This window comes from Suricata suricatta, chromosome 3, assembly GCF_006229205.1.
Source record: "Suricata suricatta isolate VVHF042 chromosome 3, meerkat_22Aug2017_6uvM2_HiC, whole genome shotgun sequence".
NCBI classification, from domain to species: Eukaryota; Metazoa; Chordata; class Mammalia; order Carnivora; family Herpestidae; genus Suricata; species Suricata suricatta.
The window spans coordinates 163943842-163964518 of NC_043702.1; the positions used below are offsets into that span (position 1 = coordinate 163943842).

The 20677-nt window shown below is 40.5% G+C and overlaps 1 protein-coding gene across 3 annotated transcripts in view; it reads right to left on the reverse strand.

The window, feature by feature from the left end:
- Nucleotides 1-20677, reverse strand: part of RAB3GAP2 (RAB3 GTPase activating non-catalytic protein subunit 2) — a 100236-nt gene that overhangs the window by 32522 nt on the left and 47037 nt on the right. For all 3 annotated transcript variants that reach the window (XM_029935659.1, XM_029935658.1, XM_029935660.1), the window contains 9 exons: nt 18242-18381; nt 16347-16563; nt 15659-15802; nt 15363-15445; nt 14713-14777; nt 11588-11678; nt 9410-9537; nt 6718-6934; nt 6241-6338 (listed from right to left, as the gene is read on the reverse strand). In XM_029935659.1, coding sequence (XP_029791519.1) covers nt 6241-6338; nt 6718-6934; nt 9410-9537; nt 11588-11678; nt 14713-14777; nt 15363-15445; nt 15659-15802; nt 16347-16563; nt 18242-18381 — 1183 coding nt within the window. The remainder of the gene's footprint in view (nt 1-6240; nt 6339-6717; nt 6935-9409; nt 9538-11587; nt 11679-14712; nt 14778-15362; nt 15446-15658; nt 15803-16346; nt 16564-18241; nt 18382-20677) is intronic.

The following is a 20677-nucleotide window of genomic DNA, read 5'->3' on the forward strand; positions in this document are numbered from 1 at the left end:
GTGAGCAGGGTAGGGTTAGAGAGAGAGGGAGACACAGAATCCAAAGACAGGCTCCAGGTTCTGAGCTAGCTGTCAGCACAGAGCCTGACATGGGGCTCGAACCCACGAACCACAAGATCATGACCTGAACTGAAGTCAGATGCTTAACCAACTGAGCTACTCAGGTGCCCCCAGATTCTAGTTTTTAAATAAGGCATGAGAAACCTTTAAGCAAAAACACCTAAATCAACATAAGTGCCATTGAATATGCCTATGAACCAACGTATCTACTGAAAACTGAAATGTTTTAATAGCTACAAACTTTGTACACGGATAGTTCTGAGAGAATGAGAAGTTCCGCGGCACGAGACGCGGCACCACACCTGTAGGCAGTGGTATTTGTGAGAAGCCTGGACGGTCACCTAAAAAGGGGGGGGAGGGGCTTGAAAATAAAAGGTTGGTGCTCAGTTTAAATATAATAGTGCAAATGCTTCTCAAAAATTCAGAAGAGCAGGAAGCTGAGGAAGTGTGTGAAGGAAACGAACTCATGAGAACAGCCTGAGGGCCAGGAGAGGGAAGCTCCTGCCAGGCGTCACCCCGTTCAGTCCACAACCTCGTGGCAGGGACAGTCAGCCTCCCACATCTTACGTGTGGTGAAAAGTAACTTACCCAGCATCGCACAGCTAATGAGTCAGGACTAAAGTCTGAACCTAGATCTGCGTGATTCTAACACGTGGGCTTTCTTTCTCTTTAAAAAAATTATACATGTGCACAGGCGTGTACATGTACAAATAAACTTACATGTTACATAATTTTTACGAAGAAAAAATACCCACTTTTTAAAGTAGTCTTGGTTTCTCCCTTTTTTGGTTTCACTGTTTCCCTTTTTCATTTAACCCTCATATGCCTTTCTACCTCATCCTATCCAGAAACCATAGTTTTTAAAACTTTTTTTAACATTTATTTATTTTTGAGAGAGAGACAGAGACAGAGAGAAAGCAGGGGAGAAGCAGATAGAGGAAGACATAGAATCTAAAGCAGGCTACAGGCCCTGAACTGTTAGCACAGAGCCTGACGCAGGGCTTGACCTCAGAGACAGCGAGATCATTACCAGTGCTGAAGTCGGACGCTTAACTGACTGAGCCACCCAGGCACCCCTTGGAATCAAGTACAGACATACACATGGACGTACATAACAGAATAAGTACATAGAAGGTAGCTATCTCTGTAAGTAAATACGAACTATTCTTTCAATACATCCCAATAAAAAATGTCATATTATTTATAACGTGGATATTCATATTATAAATGTACACTATGTTATTTCACACACAAATGGCACATACTGACACACTACCAGATGACAGTTGCTAATCTCTTCATTAGCAACAAAGTTTCAAAGTGCTCAAAAGGATAGACAACCAAAAGGGTTACTGCAGACTAAATCATACTTAGAGAAATTAAAGGCCATGCCTGAATCTTACTATAAATTCTTGTTTTCTCTCCAACTAACCATGCCCCCCTGTCCACCACCACCTCTATTTAGCAAATTCTAAAACAAAAAACACACTGTTCTACTGACCCCCTCCTTCTCTCTAAATCAGCCTGTTTTTCTAACTCCCATCCAATAAAGTAATCTTTGCTTATAATCTAGTGGGTGTTCCCCTTTTTTATAAACTTTAAAAATTCCAATCAGCTTTGCTTTAGTTTGCATGTAAAAAGTTAGTATAAAATAGAGCATAGTATGGGAGCCATAAGAACACAAAGACACAATTTTAGAAACACAAGCATCAGGAAGATTTTTTAAGCATCAGAAAAAATTAAAGTAAAAGGAGAAAAATAATCAGAATACAGAGAAAAGACACTACATAAAAACATACACATGAACATGCATAACAGAATAAATATATAAAAGGTTATCTTCATAATACAAACTATTCTTTCAATACATCCCAATAAAAAAGTCATATTATTTATAACGTGGATATTCATATTATAAATCTATACTATGTTATTTCACACTGACACACTATCAGATGATATTTGAGTGTTAGATTTTTTTTTAAGAGAAACTTTGAGAGGAAACGCAGTTAATTCCTCTTTTCTAAGTCAAGCCCTACCTAAGACCTGGTAAAAACCTGTACCTAAGAATGAAACAGAAAAATTCCACGGGTTCTTGGTAGACGCTTCTAATGCTTAACGAACTGTACCTTTTGCTAAGTATCCTCCTCTAGTAGTAACACCCAGAGGTTTTAAACCCTTCCCTCGGCAGAAATGCTGGCAGACAGACGTGAGGAAGCTGTTAGTTCCTGTCTCTTCTTATAAGAAACTTATTTTGTCAGGTTTTTTTTTTTTGGAGGAGCTTTATTTTCCAGTCTTTCCTGAAAACTAGATCTGTTTTAGCTTACAGAATTAAAACCTGATAATATTCCACTGAGGGTAATTCTAGTTTTAAACATTATCATTTTAAACATTTAAAAACTATCAGGCTATTGGTGTGTGAATTCGCTAATACAGTAAAATAGTGACAAAATCAAATAAGTTTTATGGAAAAATTAGTAAGCACAGTATACCTAGAAATATTTTTAAATTTAAAAATACATACAACCTAAGCACATAAAACCTAGATTAGAAATAGCAAATTTCTTCATGAACATAATTTCAAAAAAACTACCATTAAAATATTTCAGAGAAAAATAGGAAGAATTAGCATTTCAAACAGTGTCTTTATAACACTAATAATATATTTCGCTGAAAGACTGAACACCTTTTATTCATAGTGTGCGTATGCCTAACTCTTAAAGGTCTGTATTCTCTTCAAAAACTGTGTGAAATTTAACAGCCTAAAAAATACCATGGGTCAGTATTTTGGCGCCGGCACCGACTCCTCTGGGAACGAGCAGGACGTCAGCAGGACGCCCACCTACTGCCTGGACACACAAAAGCCCTGCGCTGCATCTTCCCTCGGCCGGCGGCTTAGTCATGGCCTCGACGTGCTGGCCATTACTTTCTCTGACCAAACGGGACCAGGATGACCCAACAGGCTTCGTTAAAAGCTTGTCTTTTTTTTCTTTTAAACTGTAGAGTCAATCTCTAACTTTAACTCTTCGGCTTTTACTGTTTTGTTTTGTTTTGTTTTTAAGAACTTCCCCCTTCCCTTCCTAGTCATACTATTAATTGTATGCTTTAAGTGAAAATGCCTTATTTCTCTGTACTCACGGTAGGATTTTAAAAAATTACACAACTGCTTAAAAGCATTCAGCTACTGATAAAATACTTCAAAAAAAAATCTAACCATTAAACATTTGTCTGAGAAAAACAAGGGAAAAGAGACCAATCATTTGGAATGTGGGAAATATAATCTCTCAGAGATGATTTGTTTTAATAACTTAAAATTATAACCCATTTTACAAATTCTATAGCACAATATTTCTATAGCTCACAGCTTTATGGATTTAAAATAGGGACATTTCCTACATAAAAAACATCATTCTATCACCTTCCTATATACACAGACTTACAATAGAGTTCACTAGTTTTAAGTGGGGCGCCGGCCCACACGTCTCCACCCGCCGAAGCTCCCTTGTGCTTTCTGCAGTCAATCTCCAACCCCCACCGCATCCTCCAGCAAACGCCCATCTCCCCTGTCACAGTATACTTCTGCTTATTCTAGTATTTCATAGAACTGAAATCACCCAGTAGAGAGCCTTGTTTCTGGATGTTTTCACTTAGTATAATGCTTCTGGGATTCAGTCATTCACTCACTCACTCATTCATTCATGCCACAGTTACCCCGGGCCAGCAGCTCACTCCACTGCACGGACACTATCACTTGTCCACCTGTCCGCTGGTGGGTATTTGGGCTGTTTGCCCTTTGGGCTTTTAGGAATAAAGTTGCTATTCATATCTGATTCCAAATCCATGTAAGCATCTGTTTTCATTCCTCTTAAATACTTAGGAGTGAGCCTGCTAGATTCTGCAGTGAATTTATGTTCGGTGTTACCAGAAACTTTCAAACTGCTTTCCAAAGTGGTTGTACCAGCATTCTGCGTGAGCCGTGCTGAGAGTCCTGACCGGTCCACGTCCTCACCGCTCGGAGCCGTCTGCGGTCTCCACCTCAGTCACCCTCTTGAGAAAGAGGCCACTGTGGTTTTTTATTCAGCATTCCCCAAACAGCGAGTGATGCTCAACACCCTTCAGGCGGTCATCTGCCATTGTATGTATCTACTTTAGCGATGTGTCTGTTCAAGTCTTTTGTTTTTTAAATTTTTAAGATTTTATTTTTTTTGCTTATTTTTCATTGTACTGTTTGTCTTATGACTGAGTGATACAAATTCTTTCCTAATGTGGCTACCATTCATTTATCAATTATAAATTCTGAAAGAGAGGCTTGCCTTTCCGTTTCTTAACAGTTCTAATAACACGGAAGTTTTGATGAAGCATAATTGATCAATATTTTTCTTTTATCTTCATGCTTTTTGCGTCCTATGAAATCTTTGGTCAAACCAAGCTTTCCCCTATGTTTTCTTCCATAAGTATTGTAGTCTTAGCCCTTATATTTATGTTCCATTTTGAGTTAATTTTTATATATGGATTGAGGTAAGATTTGAGGTTCATATTTTCCCAGTTTCTTAAACCCCAGATTTAATGCAGGTAACAATTTATTGATACTGATTAAACACAATGTAAAATAAGAAGTATTCTGTACTCATCCTATTTAAGCATCTCAACTTTGAATAATAAGCAATATTTACCTCCTCTCTTTTTAACTTTTTATTTGATAACAGTTAAAAGATTCACTAGTGGCACAAAAAAATGCACAACAAAGTTCCATGCACCCTTCCTGCAGTCTCCCCCAATGCTAACATCTTACACAATACCAACACCAATAAATTAACACCAGTAAAGTCCATGGAGCTTATTCAAAGTTCACCAGTAATCCATGCATCCGTTTGTGTGTGCAACTCCACCAGATGTGTAGCTTTGCAAACCCACCACCACAACCAAGCACTTAATGCACATCAGCACGAGACTCCCGGATGGTAACCCTTCTAGCCACACCTGTCCCTCCCCCTCACTCACCCATCACCCTTGGCAACCACTGATCTATTCTCAATCTCTGTTAAGTGTGCTATTTCATGATTGTTACAAAAATAGAATCACACAGTATGTGTCCAAGATTGGCACCTTTCCACTCAACACATCTTCCTCGTGGTTCATTCACGTTGTTGTGGATCAAGGGCTCAGTCCTCTTTATAGCAGGGGAGTATTCCATGGGAAAGATGTACCGCAGTTTAACCACTGACCCACTGAAGGACATTTGTGGAGTTTGCAATTTTTGGCTGTTATAAATAAAGCTGGTTTGGGAGCGCCTGGGTGCTCAGTCAGTTAAGCATCTGACTGAATTTCGGCTCAGGAAATGATCCCAGGGTTGTGGGATGGAGCCCCGCATTGGGGCTTAAGATTCTCTCTCTCTCTCTCTCCCCCACTCATACACACATGCTCTCTAACAAAACCAAAACCAAAATAAGCTGCTTATGAACATCTATGTACAATCGGTATGTACCTTTAACTGCTTTACTTCCTGACACACATACTGCAAAGTGACACAGAATGGAATGTTTTCAGAAGATTAATGTTCAATTAAAACAGTACATGAACACAGTCAACAAGCTCATAGAGGGAGACTGTCCAAATCCTGGCCAAAATAGGAGATGTTAGTAGGGATGTGAAAAAGTATGGAAGTGTGCATGTAAGGGGTGAGGGAAGAGAGAAGGGATGACCACAGGGTCACCTCCCCTGTCCTCTGCAGAAGAGCACTCATTTAGTGTTGTCATTCTCTACTGGAGGATTCTTTTGTTTTCCATCTTTTAGAGACTAAACCCTAATCTATATTCAAAGTTTGGGAATGTTTGATACCAACTCTGTATTGCTTTAAGGGAAGTTGGTTTTGTTCTGTAAATAAGACCTTTTTTAGTTCTAATATGAACATTTTCCTGATGATCACAATCTACTATAAATGCACGCATAGGTGTCAGATTCCAAATTTATTTTAGGTGAACCATGGAATAGGCATGCTATAATTTATAGAGAATTAGAAAAATAATTATCACTCAAATATGATGACTGTAAGTTTCTTACATCATTTTTGAAAGGTTTTGATGTAAGTTGTATGATATGCTTTAGACAATGACATTAAAAAAAAACGCTGACACTTCCGAAGGACATCAGCAGGGAACAGCATGCGACAAGAAGCCTTACCAACAACAGCTGAGGGCTGAGTCCCGCCGACTCCAAAGTATGACACATATCCTCCGTGGAGCTTTCCCCATGCAGACACTTCCAAAAAAAGAAACTGCCTAGTAAAACAAAAGCAAAATGCGTGAACCAATAGCTACTGACCATTTGGACTAACATTCTTCCTGAATTGCAATCTAGATCCCCAGGGAAGCACTACAGCATGAGACAAGAGAAAGCAATGGCTCGGTCTGTAAGACTTTATAGCAGAAGGCAAATCACTGCATGTCTAGCGCTGTCTCGTAAGTATGTGTGATAATCAATAAAACTTTTAGGATGGAGTGCCTACATAGCCAGAGCATCTTATGGTAACTGAAACGTATTACATTAAATTTTTTCGTTAATTTTAAAGTGAGCCAGATCTCTGTGACGTGGTGAAGCCCTCGCAGGCGTCCATGCAGAAGAGGCAGCGTTCACAGAGCACAATATCATTCTACCCACCTAACTCCACATACTCCTCGTCGCTGATCTTCTTTATGTTGATTGCATCTTTCTCATATTCTAAGTACTCCAGGAATGTTTTCACAGGCAACACGCCATCCTTATCATCAGAGAATCGGACTGTAGTTGTTCTGGATTTTTCCTGTTTGTACTTCTCTAGCAAGGCCTGGAGCTTCAGCAGCTCTTTTTCATCAAGCCTCAGTAACACAGCCAAGTCCTTAAAAAATAGGGGGAAAAAAGTTTGGAATACATCGTATCTCTTTCTCTGACTCTGCCAAAGGAGTCAACTCCCATCACCTGGGTCAAATTCAAGACTAAAAGAAAAAGATGACCTCTTAATTAACGTGATGGTTAAAATGTACTCTGCTTAAAATTTTACTCTCAAATTCATGAGTTGGTGTCATATTAATCTTGAAATACTACATATGACTAAAAGTACCACTTTTGTACAATTTCTTGAGAATGTGCTCTTCTAAAATGTTTGGATTTCACTCTAGTTGCATGAATGTGTAATCATAAAAATAATTACAAGGCTATCAAATGTAACCAGTGTTTATTAAGCAGCATAAACATGATAAAAGAAAAAAAATACTGGAAACGAATCATCACTGTATCTACATGTACATCCTCTATGTAACTCTTAGGGACACAGAGATGGAAAGGTCACAGATACAACCGGCCAGCCTTTCAAACTATTTTTATATACTGTATGTCCAAAAACATCTCCTGATACTATTATTGTTCTAAATTAGAAGCATATACACACATATGCTTAAAAGACCATAAATTTGCCATGGCAATCACAATTTTCTGAACCCCCCCCCCCCGCCATGTTACCTGATGAAACTGCTCTTGTTTAAGAATGCAACTTTCCTATACTTATTTAGTAAGGCTGTTGCTTTTAAAAACAAGCATTAAAATGCAAAGTGCTATGAACACACACCAGCAGTTCAATTCTATACCGAACTTACACATGAGCTTATATGAACTATGTCCCACAGACAACAAAAATGATTTCAAATTTGAATTTTAGTTTTACATGTACAGTATTGGCCGTTCGGCCTAGAAAATGACTGTATATTTTTGAAGGATCTAAAAGTCCACAGCAAAATATAATTTTAATTTTTTTTTAAATTTTTTTTAATGTTTTATTTATTTTTTGATACAGAGACAGAGCATGAGAGGGGGAGGGGCAGAGAGAGAGAGAAGGAGACACAGACATGGAAGCAGGCTCCAGGCTCTGAGCTAGCTGTCAGCACAGAGCCCGACGCGGGGCTCAAACCCACGAACGTGAGATCTGAACTGAGCCGAAGTCGGAGGCTTACCCGACTGAGCCACCCAGGCACCCCTAATTTTAATTCTTAAAAAGTGCCTTATAAATTAACAAAAAAAGAACAATCAGTTAAGAAATGATTGCTTAAATTTTCTAAATCTTTTCTATTTTCAGACGGTATTGGGGCTATTAAGTGGAAATGAATTCTATAAGGGATTTTTAATGACACATACCTAACTTTCTTCGGTGAAGTAGGAGATTCTGGGTCTTACAAAAAGACCAAGCACTTAAGAATCTATGAAATGTCTAGGCAAGCCTACAGACACAATTAAGTCAACCTGACCCTTCTGTTGTTTGAAATGATTTTACAGTATTGTTGAAATAGAAAGAAAAACAAAAGATCCCAAAAAATGGCTTTGTTTTTATAATGGCAACCATAGAATATTATGAAGACTATTCAAATGCTTTATGAAATCCATGTATAATCCCAAAGATAAAAAAGATGGTCAAATGTGTAAGTGGTTTCCAATAGAGAGAAAATGTGTGATTTTTCTGTTTAAAAATTTTTATTCACAGATGTATATTTAAAATAAAAGGCTTCCACTTTAATCCTCAATTAAGTTTCACCTGGTAATTTCTTAAAAGCATTATCAGTGACTGGACAAATAAATAAAATCACTTAAATCATTTTCCTTTAGAGAGAGAAATGGAAGACATGAGGCTCTAAAGGCGAGCGACCTGTCCCCGGTCACACACGAATCTGAGGGAAAGACAGGACAGTATCTCTCTATTCCCTATTGAGAAAACTTTACTTCTCTGTGTGGAAAGTAAGAATTCGGTGTACATGCCCCCGAAATGGGCAATACTGCACTGGAATGAAGATTACAAGGCGCTGTCATTTTTTAATGTTTTACAAAATACAAATGTAGGACAGATACTATAATGAAACACGATGACGTACGACAATTCTTCTAAGGACCTCCGTACGTGGCGCACAACAGTCCAGAGCCAGCTCCAGGACTGTGGTCACAGCGCCACCAAAGAAACCCGGTCTCTTCTGTCTGGCAGAACTCTTTTTTTTTTTTCTTTAAAAGAAATTAAGGTTTTTCTACTTTAGTAAACTAAACATACTGTAATTGGCAAATCTTGTCCAGCTTATGTGTTATGAAGTAACCTTAAAAAACGAGAAAAATGAATGCTTCTAGGAGAGTGCAAATGGATTAACGCTAAAACCTAGTATCTTATAGCATAAACAATATAAAGTTAACATTAAGGCACAGAGAGCCAGCAGGGGGTCCTGTAAAGAAAATAGACCTTTAGATTTCATAAAAATTCTTAATTCTCTACTTTACTATCAATTAAAGACATGAAAAATAATCCAAGAGATTATTTTGTATGATGAGGAACAGCATTACTTACATTATCAGAGAATGGTGTGTCTGAATGAAAATCACGGGAATTTAACTGACTGACAGACTCATAAAGATGGAGTAATTTCAGCTTATTGGCACAAAACTGCAGCAATCCTTCATCCACAGACTCAAGCTCTAGAAGGTGGAGGGAAAAAAAATACATTAAAGAGATCTATTTAACAGACTCGCAAAAGATTATTCTTTCATTAATGTTCATAACCTTATATAATTCCCGGATATTTTATTAACTATTGAGATGCTCAAACTACAACAGATTAATTAGACAAAGATAATTTTTCCATTACGGAAAAATGTCCACATTTTCAAACGAAATAAGGCACACTAGTTGGGGAGGGGGAGAGGCAGGGGAAAAAAGAAAAAAGAGCTTTCCTGGTCTAATACTCAACTTTTTAAAAACTAGTCTGAAGGCAGCTTTGGAAGCACTCTCCCTCACCCCGGAATTCATGCCGCCCAGCGCGCCCACACACAGAGAACTAGACGCTGCAGGCTCCTGTTCTCACCGTGCTTGGCGTCAAAGGTCTCAGAATCTGAGCACCAACCCTGCACAGTGGCAGGTCCATCCTCAGAGGAGGCTGCCAAAGAGACCACAGTGACACCCTCCATCCATCCACTGGGCTTCTTTATGTTTTTTGGGTTTTTTTTGAGAGACAGAGAGAGACCCACTGGGCTTCTTAAAGAAAGTTTAATACTAAAGAAACACTCTCTAAAACATTCCTACAGGGCAATTAAAACAATTTTTTTAATGTTTTATTTATTTTTGAGAGAGAGTGACAGAATGCAAGTAGGGGAGGGGCAGAAAGTGAGGGAGACCCAGAATCTGAAGCAGGCTCCAGGCTCTGAGCTGTCAGCACAGAACCTGATGCGGGGCTCGAACCCATGAATCGCGAGATCATGACCTGAGCTGATGTTGGATGCTTAACCAACTGAGCCACCCAGGCACCCCTCTGCATGGCAATTTAAATATTACCTAATATAAAACAGCTATTATTTCAAAAGACAGACATTTCGCCTCCAAGAGCTGTTCTAGCCACAATAAAACTTACTAGCATATTAAATAGGTGAAATCTTTAGAAATCCCAGGTATGGGTACAATTTGAAACTGGGATGATTTTATAGGCTCCAACAGTGGGTTTGGTTTACTCTCAGCTCAGTGCAAGATAAATTCTGATTTAATATGTTTTGAGATTCTCATAAAGCCTTGAGGGGCAGGGGAACTTTAGAATCATACTATGCCTTTTAATAGGCATTTATAACAAGTTGCATGCACTAAAGAAGTTTCCTATTTTCCAAAAGTCAGCTTTAAATATGTGTTTAGAAAGAAAATCTTAAAATTAGGATGCTTAAAGTCTTGGAAGAGGATACTATGATTTGCCAATTAAACCACTTGAAGTTGGCTTAAATATAAATATAAAGCTGACTTTATACAATTAACATGACAAGCAGAAAGTCACAATTAGATGAAGTCTGCAAACTGCACACAACAATTTAATTGCTGTTAGGGATTCTGAATAAATTGAATTTTGCTGGGCCAGCTGAGTAAAAATTCTACAGATAGAGATGTAATTCTTTTTCAGACAAATAAATTCTGAACAGCAAAACTAAAACAATACAAAATTAAAAAACCAGAATAATTGACTTATAGTCTGGTTTGGGAAGTCCTTACTGTTGCAGAGGGAAATGGTTGAGAAAATGTGGATTCTGTATACTAGCAGAATATTAATTCAAAGCATATTTTTTTAATCATTTTTTCTGTCAAAACAAAATTAAAGAACGCTTCATCTACAGAATTCGCTCTCCTCCCATAAAGGTAAGCCGGAGCAAGAGAACCTGGCCGGGACACCGCCAGCGGGTTTCCTCCCCGGGCCAATGGCCGTCGTGTGTGTACAACTGTATCAGAATAACCACTTCGCCATCCTATGCTGGGGTCTCTCCTCTCAGTAGAGAGATTTGAAAGAGGAATGTTTTTATATTCAGAGAAAGCCCAGATGAAGATCCGCTGCATACACCAAACAGGGAGTAAAAGTCCCCAAATACTTATGTCATATATGTATCATTCCCACGCTGAAGTAACATCATGGCGTCTCTAACAGGAACAGCTTTCTATAATCACAAGTGTGAAATCTGAAGTGAGACCAGAACCTCCAACCAGTACAAACCCTATTACCTTGATTTTTTAAAGTGTCCATTAAAGTCTGAGTGATGTTTCTAAGGCAGGAAAATGGTAAACGTTCACTCGCCAAAATGCTTTCCAACGCCTAGAAGAAAGATATTGAGCAATTCCAACAATTAAAAAACAAAATCACTGCCTCTTAAGTTCTGTATTTATGACTACACCTTCATGGCCCCAAATTCCCAAGGGAAACGCCACTGGTAAGACGTTTCCGGGTCCATACCTGACAACATGGGTGCATCATACGTAACATGCAATGAATTACACTGCATACCCAATACGGTGGAATGACAAAAAGTACAGACTCGGAATGAAACAAGTAGAAGGCAACTGGTATGTAACAGAACAGCCAAGACAAACAGGAGCCAAGATAAAGCCATTCACCAGTAAGAAGAGTGTGAGTAAGTCTATACCCCTTGGGCAAAAATGAAAAGGCTGTTACTGGTGTGTCAATAACAAAAGGTGACCACAACTTAATTACTGCTCAATGACCGCATCTGAGCATGGCCAGCTCAACGTACAGGCCAGGCAAGGTGTATGTGCTCCCCACCTCACTCCAGCCCCCTCTCCTGCCCTCCCCCAGTAGGTACTCTAGAGCCTTCACTACCAGTTCCCAAATCTCCCTTGGTGCCTACAGAAGCAACCATCAGAATCACCAATGGGAGACACAGCAGCTGAAGGTCATACTTAGCCTTTCACACAACCAGCTAACCTGGCTTTCTTACTGATGAGATTAAATAGTCTCCAAAGTAGGCTGAGAAGGTAGCATGAGACAAGGACGGTCTCACAATCACCTCTGTGTGTTTGTGGGGAAGAAGCCGCTGAGAGGGCGGCTCAGGAGGTTGGTCAGGCCCATGATGAGGCAGCTACATGGTGGATACAAAGAAAGTGACTTTTGAAAAAGGCAAATACCCTGGAAAATGTAGCTGCCTCCACACTGTTCTTACACAAGCGGGCCGCTGGCTGCCTTCCAAAGCCTAACCTGCTTTCCTTTTCCCCTTTAATGCTGAAAACGCCCACAACTTTCACTACCAGCTTTTCCGGCATTTTTAGTAAAATTCATAGTCACACACTATTCAGTAGTGTAACAATTTTTTAAAAGGTCAAGATGACAGTTTGTAGTATGCAAGTGTTCCCAGTTTTGTTTCTACAGGATGTAAGATAAGAAAAAAGATGGTATCAAAATGAGAAGCCTTGTTTGGGTGATAGCGGGCCCTCCCTTCCTGCAGAGTCTCCGAATGGCCTCTGCAGCATGCCCGCCGCGCCAGAGCAGCGTCAGCCTCCGTAACCGAGCGCTGCCCTGAGGAAAATGAGAGCTAATTAGCCCTGTCAGAATGGAAGCTGGATGAAAGTCACAGGGACTTGGCTGTTTTACACTAAAACAAGAAAAGGTGCTTTAACGAAATGACTGCCACAGTAGGAGAGGATAAGAAATCAGCATTCACTAAATTCTCCTGCACATCTAGCATTGCTTAGTGTCTGTGGATTATGAAATAGACATATTTGGTGATGTCCCTACCTGAAAGGGCTTAAAAGAAGTAAAAAGGAAAAAATTGGTGCACATCAAGCAATCAGAAAACAAGTAGCAATTAGCTATTTGGCTCTGATTAAAATTAGGAGTTCAGAGATGTCCCTGGGGATTGAAGTGCTGTGTAAGATTTAGAGAGTCAAAACTCAAGCAGCATTATGAGGGTTTTAAATAAGAGGGTGAGAGTAAAGAAATCACCATGAACTGTCATATTAGAATCACAAACCTGGCAAAACTCAAGAAGTCTGGCTAAACCACGGACGCTGAGGCTGTGGAGCACTAGGGCCTCTTGCACAGCACAAGTGAGAACACAAATTAGTGCAGTCCTTGGAGAAGCAATGTTTATCAGCAGTACAGCTAGAGAAGCGGTACCGACAAGTCCCCTCTCAGGTTTAAAGTCACAAGAACCTCTTGCACCAGGAAACAAAGATACAGTATCCTAGGTACAAGTATAATGACAGTATCACTGTAATAGCAAAGAACTGGCAACAACCTATATGCCCAGTGACAGGAGGAGAGTGAAGTAAGTACAGTCATAGGGGAGAATTCAGACAGTATGTGAGTACACACAGTACATGAGTATATATGGTACACACAGTTCATACAGTATGGGAGTACTTATAGTACATGTAGGACAGGAGTGCACCGAGCACATGTAGGACAGGAGTGCACCGAGCACATGTAGGACAGGAGTGCACCGAGCACATGTAGTACTGGAGTGCATACAGTATATATAGTACATACAGTACATGAGTACACATAGTACATCTAGTACAGGAGTGTATATAGTATATATAGTACATACAGTACATGAGCACATGTAGTACATACAGTACATGTACAAGAGTCATCTAGTACAGTACATGAGTACATCTAGTACATGCAGTTCATGAGTACTTAGAGTACAGGAGTGCACATAGTACATACACTACATGTAGTTCATGAGGACATATAGTACAAGTAGAACAGGAGTGCATATAGTACACGTAGTACATACAGTACATGAATCAACTGTAGCTACATGCATCAACATGGGTGTCTCAAAGAAACAATGTTGAAGGAATGAACTAAGTCACAGAAGAAGACATGGAGCATGACTCCACTTCTATGAAGTTATAAAAGGCAGAAAATGCATCAGTGTTTCAAAGGAGCCACACAAATAATATAACTATAAGGAAAAGCAAAAGAAAGAGAAACATAAAATTCTGAACACTGGTCACCTAGGGATGGGGGAGGGGACAGAGGAGGGACAATAGGTTCTTCAGAGTTCCTGGTGACTTTCTATTTCCTAAGTGTGGGGGGGGTGGTCAAACACATGTGTTTATTATTATTCTTTAATCTGAATAAATGCTATGTATAGATATGTGTGTCTATGTTTAAAACATGCATACATGTGTATGGTAGTATTACTTAATTTTTAAAAAAGAAAGAAACAATAGGAACTTCCATATATGAATATAAAAAGGACGCATGAGTAAAAACATGAAAAGAAAGACGTTAACCTGTCATGTTCGGAGGGAAAAAGGAAACCCAAGGCTTTAAGAGAAACAGGTCACAGCTACTCAGCAGGCAAGTTCACATACATACTTACTTGTTTCTTGGTTGCAGGATACTTAATATCAAGAATTAATCCCTTTATTTCTGTTTCAACCAAATCTACAAAGAGAAAATGAACCAAAGTAAGTTATTCACTAGTATTACAAGGTAAACTTTATGCAGAAAGAAAAATGCATATATTTGTAATGCTTTCTTATTTTTACCTCAATCTAAAGGACTTCTGGTTTCTTCCACATTGTTATTTTATATGAATGTTACTATCTCCCAGGTGGCAAGCTTCATCTTGACAGAACAATTCCAATAAAAAATATACAGGATCACTTGAACCTCACCTTATCTTAAGGAATTGCAACTGCTCAGAAATGAACTTTTTTTGAGAGGGAGAGGGGAAGAGAGAAAGAGCACGAGCACGTGCAAGCACTCACACCAGTAGGGGGAGGGGCAGAGGGCGAGGGAGACAGAATCTCAAGTAGGCTCTATGCCCAACACAGAGGCCGACCCGGGGCTCCGTCCCACCACCTCAAGGTCATGACTTGAGCTGAAATCAAGAGTCAGAGGCTTACCCAACAGAGCCACCCAGGTGCCCCTGAACTGAAATATTTCGATTGCTCCATTCAGAATAGGCTGTTAATTTAGAAAACGGTAAAAGAGCACGCTTTATTATTTTTACTGAAGGACACCCACCGAGACTGGGAGGTTTTGTTTTCAGCAGGGTCGCCAGTTTCTTCACTAGGTGCATGTCCTTGGCTCGTTCACACTTCTTGTCGCTGAAACAATAAATACAAAAATTCTTACAGAACGTGAAATCGCTTTCCTTCTGACACATTCCAACTCTCTTTCGCTTTATATTCTTCCTATTTATTTAACTTTAAAGATATCTGTCTAATGGGAAAACAACAACAACAACAGAACAATAACTATAAAACAAAGAGCAAACATGGGACGGAAAAGTTAGAGGAGGGACACCGGATAGATCTTACCTCAGTGCTAAATGGAAAGGAACGTTTAGTGTTTTCACACTTCCAGACACGGGATCCACAAGACAGATCTGGTAAGTCTGTGGCTGCCAGCCCTGACTGGTCACATTATTTAAGCCCATTATTTTATAGCCAGGATACAGAAGCCTGAGGAAATCACATACCAATATGGTAAGAGAAAGCAGAAATGCCAGAAGTGCTCCTATCATAGTGAGGCACCTTTACATTATTCTCAATTTGGGGAACTAACAAGGCAAATAAACACTAACTGATACCAAAAACACCAGTAAAGCCGACTTGACTGGTAGAATGCTGCCTTGCTAAAATGTGCGAGACATTTAAGGACAGGCCTGCGGCAAACAAAGCATTCAGCTCACTTACCATCATCACCATGGGAATCTGCAGGAACCTCTCCTTTTGAGCCCCCAGAGCATAAGTAGGGGATGGGGGCAAATGGCGGCACCACATGTCACTTTATTAAATTCAGCAGCATATCATGGCCTTTTCAGTAAGAGTTTTTTGTTATTAAAGACTTAATCCTTAATCATATACTGGGCACTCACAGGGAAAAAACAGAACACACTGCAATTCTCAAACCACTTGCAATCTAATAAGCAGCTTTAATAAAAGCTTTACTTTAATAAAGGCATTCCTTTTAGAAACCAGGAAAATGACAGGGTCTGCGGCTTACCTGCAGTGCTTTCCCACGTTGAAAGCTCCTACCCTAGGCCCCTGCTGGGTGCTCCACACTTCCAAGATTCCTCTTCTTGGTGCATAGATCACAAGGAACTGAGCTACGCGACTTGGACCCTGAGTATTTCCAAAGGGGGAAAAATCTGCCTTTTCTGGTACCCGTTCATGGAGGTCCTCAACGATTTGCATCCAACCGATCTGCGCATCTCGATACCCTTGGAGACAGAGGAAATGGGTAGCTATTTAGTCAATTAGTATAGGTTCAATAGCAGCTTTCTGAAGCACTCTGGGATATTCTAGCCAGGGGTTTGGTTTCAGAAGAGCTCTAAAAGCACATTACCTTTTTATGATGAAATAGCTTCATCAGAAAAGATAAGTCTTACTAAATCTCTGAACTGTGTTAAATTTGCTCCCGCTCACCTTTTTTCTTTAGAAAGAAAACTAGTGTCAGTAAGGCTTCCTGAGTCCCTTCCCTGATCCCACTCTCTACTCTCCTTCTCTTTAAAAATTTCTCTCCCTTCAAAAACTCTGCAGGAGGTGACCAGGTTTGGATTTTGAATAAAAGTCCCATTAAAATGTAAGAAGAAGATCAACTTGACTTCGTGCTTTTCAAACCCGCGGTGCGGTGTAGACGGGGAATGTGGTGCAAGGTGGCGGCAGGAAGCGCGCGCCTCTGAGAGGACGCGGCTGACGTGCTCGTCCATCTCAGGGAGGCCCCTCTCTTCCACGTACCGGGGAGACGGCACCAGCCGCAGCAGGGAAGGCCACAACCCTGCCACTAAGACCGCGTGGATCCCGCTGTGATACCTAGGTCTTCTATATTCTGGAAAAGTCTTGCTGAGAAGCACCCTTGATGGTATTTCAGAAGACAAACACCGAGGAGAAGTGCTGTGTCTGCAGCACTGAAACCAACGTCTGGGGATACTCAGACACGTAACAGGAAAACACTGCGGGACTTCTCTCACAAGGAGGGGACACGGGTCTCCATCTGTCCAGACTAATTTGATGCCCTCAAATCCATTATTCCTCACACTGCTATGCAGAGACCAGAGTGCATCACAACCCTGATTTCTAACCAGGAGTCTGCGCCGACCTATTAATATGCCAGAGGATTCCAAAAAATGCATTCCCCCCTTGTTCCCTGGTCAAAGAGATTTGATCTTTCTCAGGCTGACAGTGTGCCTAGATATTTTCGAGGCTCCCTTAGAGCAGGTATGACTATGTGACTGAGTCCTGGCTAACGCATTGTGGGAAAAGCGTGGCAGGAAGCCAGCTTCAAAGTGGACTGGCTCAGCTGGAAGTTCTTCTCTTCCTTTCTTCCTTCGTGGAATTCCGGTAAGAAGGCTGGAGCTCTGACAGTCATCTGAACCATGAATTACCTTGAGTGAGGAAGCTACATAAAGGAGACTGGGCTTCTAGGATGGCATGGGCAGGTCATTACAACTCTGGCCTTGGGTCTGGTATTGGCAACTAACTGCAACTCCTAAGGGACATTTTACCAAGAAGCTTAAGTAAGCCGACCCCAGCATCTGGATATGGAAGTCAAATCAGCAAAGATGGGGTTTGCTAGGTTTTGCCATCTTTAGTTTGAAAGACTCAGCATTCTAGATTTGAAGAGAACACTGGACTTAAGCATGACCTCATGAAGTGGACTGAATATAACAGGAGCAAGAAGCTGACTTCAGGAATTTGACAAGGACAGAACTGAAAAGTAATAAGGAAGAAATTAAAAGCCTATAAACTGATCAAACTTAAAGAAGGGATCAACTGGACCACTGGATCAAGTGTGGCTGATGGGAGTTCTTGTTTAAAAAAAAAAAGCAAGCATGCACATAATTAAATGAAGCTGAAGGATGAGAATTAACTTTCTCCCAGACTTCCATAAGGAAGTACCTTTCCACATGCGGATTGCGATTCCTCTAGCCACATCCAATAAAATAACCCTGCCAAAATCATCGGTCACTGCTGCCAGCGTGTTACACGGAGACAGACATATGCTTTCACCATGGCGTCTGGAGTCTGGAAGTCCAAATCTGATATTTAAAAGAAAATAAAAAGCTCAAGTCAAATTCCAATCTAGAAAAAGGTACCAGAATAATGAAATGCATAAGCAAAACAGGACAAATCGTTTTTTAAGTAAAAAAATATAAACTTTGCATGGAATAATGGTTAACTTATTAACTAATCATACCAGACATTTTGCAACACAAAATACATGAGAAGTTTCTTCCCTTATAAAATAAAAACAGGTGTTACTTCATAGGTTTTCTATATAGGTATCCACTACTGGGTATCTTTAGAGAATATCAAGTATAACTACCTTTCCTGATGAAGTGTTATGTCACAGGAAATAGTACCCTCATGACCAATTAAATTTTAGAATACTATGCACCTGCACAGGCATATTTCATCTAAGTTCCTTTCTTTAAATATGTATTTTTGAGAGAGAGCACACAAACGTACGAGCAGGGGAGAGGCACAGAGAGAGGAGAGACAGGGAGAATCTCAAGCAGGCCTCGGGCTGTCAGCAGAGCCTGGATGCAGGGCTTGATCTCAGGACTGTGATATCATGGCCTGAGCACAGATCAAGAGTTGGATGCTTAACTGACTGAGCCACCCAGGCGCCCCTCAAGTTCATATTGCTAACCTCTACTTTCTGCTCGATATCATATCCTGCTGACACCAGTCCTCCTGCCTGAAGGATTCTCCTCTTCTAAATAGTTATCCTTATTATTTTATTATTTTTAATGTCTATTTTTGAGAGACAGAGCATAAGCTGGAGAGGGGCAGAGAGAGAGGGAGATACAGAATCTGAGGCCGGCTCCAGGCTCCGAGCTGTCAGCACAGCTTAAGTTGGACACTCAACCAACTGAGCCACTCATGTGCCCCTAAATAATTATCTTAAAACTGTTCTTGCTCAATAACCAACCTGTTAGGACTGCAAGATAAAAGAGGTACTGCAAAAGGACCAAGTGCACTTACTTTGAAAAAAGCCCCTGAGACAAAGCACCCAAATTCGGTTACATCTGGGTGCAGAGGGCCACTTGGCTTACTTCTTGGTTCTTAAGTGAATTTAGAAGATGTAAGGTGTTACAGTATTTTAAAATAAGATGAAATAATCTTAGAGGATAATCTTCAATACATTTCATTTTAATTTTTGAAATGTTTTTATTTATTTTTGAGAGAAGAGAAACAGCGTGAGCAGGGGAGGGTCAGAGAGAGAGGGAGACACAGAATCTGAAGCAGGCTCCAGGCTCTGGGCTGTCAGCACAGAGCCGGATGCGGGGCTCGAACCCACGAACTGTGAGATCATGACCTGGGCCGAAGTCAGACGTTTAGCCGAGTGAGCCACCCAGGCGCCCCTTCAATAAATTTTAACACCAGATCATTGTATCTCTTTAGCTGAAGAACATCTGAGGGGGGGGGGGTCTGTTTTTCTTCATGGTAGTATTTTATATTAGGTAACAAAAACAATTTAAAAACAAAATCAAGGGGCACCTGGGTGGCTCAGTCAGTTAAGCGTCTGACTTCGGCTCAGGTCATGGTCTCACAGTTTGTGGGTTCAAGTCCCGTATCAGGCTCTGTGCTGACAGCTTAGAGCCTGGTTCAGATTCTGTGTCTCCCTCTCTCTCTGCCCCTCCTCCACTCGGGTTCTGTTTCTGTCTCAATAATAAACAAACATTAAAAAAAAGAAAATACAAACAAAATCAATTAAAAATCACGCCCTCTCCCCACACACCTGACAAACCACTATTCCTCCAGCACCAGGGAAGTCAACAAAAAGCCACAAGCCTGCATTCCTCAGAGTGCCTGCATGCATGCGGCTCCTCGTTTTTGTTTTTTAAACAAATCACTAAGCACTTTTTAAGTTTATGCAGCTGATTGACAAACAAGTATTTTTTAAAAACTCGACCACTATCTGGGGCACCTGGGTGGCTCAGCTGGTTGAGTAGCCGACTCTTGATTTCAGCTCAGGTCATGATCTCATAGTTTGTGGGATCAGGGTCCATGTCAGGCTCCACACTGCTGGCACCAAGCCTGCTTGGGATGCACTTGCTCTCTCTCTCTCATTCTCTCTCTGTCCCTCCCCCATGCATGCATGCTCTGTCTCTCAAATAAACCTAACAAAAAACTCTACAGCTATCACAGAAGTAATTTTCCTAAAACTTAAACTAAGGCGCTAGGTGTTTGTCAGAAAGCACACTCAGCAGACACACACCGACGGGGAGACAGCTGTGAACAAAACACAAGAGGACCTCTTTCCTCGTGGAGTTTAGATTATGACAGAAAACGTCTCACATTAAGGACTTCCAGAAGCTCCACAGAGTC